Source organism: Balaenoptera musculus, chromosome 5, assembly GCF_009873245.2.
Source record: "Balaenoptera musculus isolate JJ_BM4_2016_0621 chromosome 5, mBalMus1.pri.v3, whole genome shotgun sequence".
In the NCBI taxonomy this organism is placed as follows: Eukaryota; Metazoa; Chordata; class Mammalia; order Artiodactyla; family Balaenopteridae; genus Balaenoptera; species Balaenoptera musculus.
Genome location: NC_045789.1, coordinates 125,510,302 through 125,515,227, shown reverse-complemented (window position 1 = coordinate 125,515,227; position 4,926 = coordinate 125,510,302). Strand labels below are relative to the sequence as shown.

At 39.5% G+C, this 4,926-nt stretch overlaps 1 protein-coding gene across 1 annotated transcript; it reads left to right on the top strand.

Annotated features, from left to right (window-relative positions):
- The first annotated feature begins 1,281 nt into the window (after nucleotides 1-1,281).
- LOC118895956 (phosducin-like protein 3) lies at nucleotides 1,282-2,277 on the top strand. Its single transcript, XM_036853559.1, has one exon. The coding sequence runs from the start codon at nucleotides 1,292-1,294 to the stop codon at nucleotides 2,069-2,071; it is 780 nt and encodes a 259-aa protein (XP_036709454.1). The 5' UTR covers nucleotides 1,282-1,291; the 3' UTR covers nucleotides 2,072-2,277.
- Nucleotides 2,278-4,926: the final 2,649 nt, after the last annotated feature.

Here is a 4,926-nt window from a genome sequence, read left to right as displayed (position 1 = left end):
AGGCAGAGCATAGCCCCTACTTGATCCTACTTTCCTGGTGACCAAGGAGAGTGTGAATTAACCTGCAGGCCACTAAGGAAATGTCACATTGCCCTGTGGAGTTGTTCAGTACAAAAGGCATCTTGACATTATTTGGAAAAAAAACCCCACTTTTATGCTAATCAGGTATTATTTGCCTACATGAATCACTAACTCTATTCCTATTTTCCTCTCCAGAAGCTTCAGCAAATGAACAGAAACTCTTCTGACTCAATCTTTTCTTTCTTTATTTCCTTGGAATATTGTCATTTTTCTAAAATATACCAAAATTAAAATAAACATGCTGGTATGAATAAAGAAGCAGACTTCCAAAGTAGGATTAGGAGGCACATTAAATCTCACATTTTAAAAATAGAGGTTCATTATCTTCAAACATGCTCTGCCTAACTCACATGTGGTACCAGGAAATTCTTTGCTGGTTGTCCCATCACGTGCGCTTCAGCCTTGGTGGACACACACCAGACACACATGACTCTCGAATCATGGAGTAATCCGAGAGGCCCATGAGGTCATTTTGAGCTTTCTGCTGCCAGGGGTGCATTGTTCTTTACCAAAGAGCTATAAGCCCGAGGCCTACTTGAGATTTAAACAGTTCTTTCTAAACTACTCTATCCTTCTTCTTTTAGGCTCACTCTTTATCCTAATTGAGGTTCATGAAATCTTTTTTTTTTCATTCTTCATTCTTTTAAGTTTCTTCATTTTCAGATTTCTCTTTCCTACTCCTTATGCGGACTTTAATCTCATCCTTTTATATTCTGGTATGGCTGAAGCTTAGGCAAAAACAAGCTATTGATATTTTCAGCAAAGCACGTCCGGGGAGTTTGCCTTTGAAATGTTCCATTTGCTAGGTGATCTTAGAAGGCGGTCATTGGACTGGTATATTACACTAGGTAGTCCTTCAGGGCCAGTCAGAAGCCTTCTGTGTCACTGCTATCCACCTGCACATCCAGAACCAGACTACTTAGTCACAGTCCTTCCTCTGCAAATCGTCTCCTGGAACTACTCTTTGGAAAACTATTGTCATGGGTAGCCAAACTAAAGCTATTTGTAAAGTGGGGTCCACATCTGTATTTTCATGTTAAGTGGAGAACACCTCACACTTCAAAAATCTACAGCTTCATCCTGCCCAACTTGATTTGCTTGGTTGACTCTTATATTAGATTCAAAAGAGCTATGTCTCTTGGAATAAAAATTCACCAGGGTGTGTACAATAAAAAGATCACTGGGAAGAAGCGGGTCGGCGGCTGCGCGCATGCGCGGAGGAGAGCTGAGGGGCGGAGTGGAGGTCGTCGGCCGGGCTCGAGCGACTCGTGAGAAAATGCAGGACTCCAACGCAGACACCGAGTGGAAAGACATCTTACGCAAAAGTGGCATCTTGCCCTCCAAGGGAAGTTTGAAAGATCTGGAGAAGGAGGCAGAAGAGCGGGTCCTTCAGCAGTCCATTGTGAAAACGTATGAAGACATGACTTTGGAAGAATTGGAGGATAACGAAGAGGAATTTAGTGAGGAAGATGAACGTGCGATTGAAATGTACAGGCAGCAGGGACTGGCCGAGTGGAAAGCAACCCGACTGGAGAATAAATTTGGAGAAGTTTTGGAAATCTCAGGAAAGGATTATGTTCAAGAAGTTAACAAAGCCGGTGAGGGCTTGTGGGTCTTCCTGCACCTTTACAAACAAGAGATTCCCCTCTGTTCTTTGATAAATCAGCACTTCAGTGGACTTGCCAGGAAGTTTCCTGATGTCAAATTTATCAAAGCCATTTCAACAACCTGCATACCCAGTTATCCTGATAGGAATCTGCCCACGACATTTGTGTACCTTGAAGGTGATATCAAGGCTGAATTTATTGGACCTCTGGTGTTTGGTGGCATGAACCTGACAATGGACGAGTTGGAGAGGAAATTGTCTGAGTCTGGAGCAATCAAGGCAAGCCTGGAGGAAAACCCTAAGAAACCCATAGAAGATGTGCTGCTTTCCTCCGTGCAATACTCCATCCCCACCAGGAGGGACAGTGGTTCCGAGGATGACTAAGGCTGTGGCCCTGGTAACCTGCTGAACTTTCTTGATGTGATACATCGTCTGAATTTTTTTTGAAAGGAAAAAGTAGGAATGTATACTTCGGTTTTAGCCTTTTATAATTATGTTTCAAATCTGATAGCTCTCAGAAATAATCATTGCTGGGAATCCTTTTAAATTTCTTGGAACTCTCTTTTTAAATTAACAATATTTCTTTAAGAAAAAAATAAAAGCCAGATATTAGTTAAAAAAAAAAAAAAGATCATTGATGTGATGCTTATTGGTTTGTAAATCTGCCAGAATGTAAAGAATGAGATGCTTCTTTCATATCCACCATTGTTTCCATCCTTAACAGAAAAGAAAATGCAAATCTACTCACCAGTACCTATAACAACAGGCAGTTCTGCATTTAATTTTGATTTATTATGTCACACTGTATTTTGATATATTTTTCTTTTATGTTTTAGTATCATCACCTTATGAAAACACTATAGACATCCTATTCTTGTGTGTTCCTGAAATTTATCTTTTGGTCAACCACCGACTCTTCAACAATGTTCTCTACAATGAAGTGTTTTGAGGTCAAACATCTTAAAAAGACATAGAAACAAAAGCTTTGACTTTACACCACTAATGGCTTGTTTCCTGTCTTTTAAAATGAGGAACTCTTAGTTGAGCTTGAACTTAGATATCTGGTCCTATGATATTTTGAGATATTAGTCTGTGAGGTTTTTCCCTCTGTCTTTCCCCCTCATTCCCATTACTTCCTCCTTCCTGTAGGTAGTGGTTGTGTAATCCCTAACCTCAGGGAGGCCTGTGGCAGGACAAACAATATAAATAGTCTGCACATCTTAAGGGCTTAAATGGATGGCAATTACTGGTTATAAAATAATTATCTTAAAGAATCATGAGATGGAAATGAAGTCCCTCTGATGTATCTTTAGTATTTCCTTGGAGAAGGAGAGAGTGGGGTATGTGGCCCCAAGAACACAGTGGACCTGCTCAGGTTTTTGTCAGCATATGGCTAGATCTTCGAGAGCAGAGGCTTCCTGGGGCACCTAGGTTGGTGAGACGATAGGAAACTTTGCAAAGCTTTCTAAGCATGGTAGAAGTAATCAGAGGGTTGATGGACTTGGAAAGGCCAGGCTGAGAGGTTCACTAGACATCTTGGTGATAATCTGTGTACACCAGACCAACTAACTTGTTTAATAGATACCGTAGTTAACCACAGCTTCCCGACCCCTTGGTGCTGCCTAGAGCATCTCTGAATTTTGTCGTGGACCATAAGTTTCCCACTGGCTTATGGGGATGACAACATGAATGTAAATTAAGTTGCTTTATAATACTGTTGATTATTTCTCACATCCTTGAGTTTGTGGCCTGATATTTATATTCTCTGTATATATGGATAGTATTCTCTTAAGTCACTACTCCCATAAGAATTAGATTAAATCTAAGAAATGCAACATCCTAGAGTGTTAAAGGACATCACTCTCTGGGACATTTTGCAAGTGTGTCCTCTTTACACATTAGGTGCTTAGGTATTTTAGTTTTCTTTAGGAGCAAATAGGGAAGTAAGTCACCTTTCCTGAATAACTTCCCTACAGTTCTGGCCATAGGAAACCTAGCAATGGAAGCAACTCCCACCACAGGAACCATCATCTTGGGGCATCTTGGGTCTTTAGAAGAAAGAAAAAGCGGGCATGTTGGCGTCTGGCTTTCAGGATATGTCATCAGGATAAATAAGAAACGGAATTTGTTTTTTAGGAAATCATTTTCATCCATATATTCGCTAAGAGAATCCATGATTTACTTATTATTTTGAATGAACTACCATTTCAATGTATACTTTCCAATATATATATATTTTCTTAAAAGTTGAAATGTGTTTGTGTGTATGTGCATGACATAGCGTTTTCTTTCTGGCTCTTCTCTGTTCTTTTAGCTTCAATGCAAATAGAGAAAGCATAAGGGAAAAATAAAGATGATTGAGAGAGACAGAAATTATTGGCTTCTCTTCTTTCCTACACTTAGAGTGTTGACAAAATGTGTACAGTTTTAGACAGGTCAAATGTTATAACAGAGTATTTAGTTTGGGACTCTTCTATGCCAAGTCAAAATCTGGGCAATTTCTGTTTACCAGTTGACAACTTATGTTTGGATCTGGCTACCAATCCAGATTACACAGTAAGCCTTACCAAAGAAGGCCCTCTCCCTAACACCATCTTTTTAAGAGCCGTGTTGGTGTAAATTAGAGAATGAAGGACTGTTTTGAATTTCTGTTGGATGACGTGGAAAATTATCAGAAAGTCCTTGAGGGGGGCTTGGCAGTAGACTTATACTTTAGCCCTATGTTATTGTGGTTATCGACATCAAACTTTTCTGACTACACATATACGCTCATAGGTACTCATGTGTATACACTTGTATCTGGCATAGGAAATCTCTCAAAGAAATATAAAACAATAAGGAGCATAGGACTGAACTGCTACTCAAAAGTGAGAAAAACCTAGAGGAGAAAATGAAATAGAATCTTTCAAAAGGAAGGAGGGCTACAAGTTATGATTGCTAGATTTACCAAATAAAAATACAGGTTTCCCAGTTAAATTTGAATTACAGGTAAGTTCCAAATATTGCATGGAATATACCTATATTAAGAAAGTAGTCATTGTTTATCTAAAATTCAGGTTTAATGGAAACACGTATTTTATCTGGAAACCTTAGTACAAGTAGGCACGATTTTTGGATAATTTCCTCTTTTGGGGGTAGAAGGTAAGTGGCTACCTCTGAGAAGTCAGATTCAGTGTCCAGAAATTGTGTGACCGTCCCGATAAATTCAAAAAAATCCCATCTTCAGCCTGGGGAGGAGC

Coding starts and splice junctions, on each gene's coding strand:
- LOC118895956 (XM_036853559.1), top strand. CDS start 1,292: ATGCGCGGAGGAGAGCTGAGGGGCGGAGTGGAGGTCGTCGGCCGGGCT.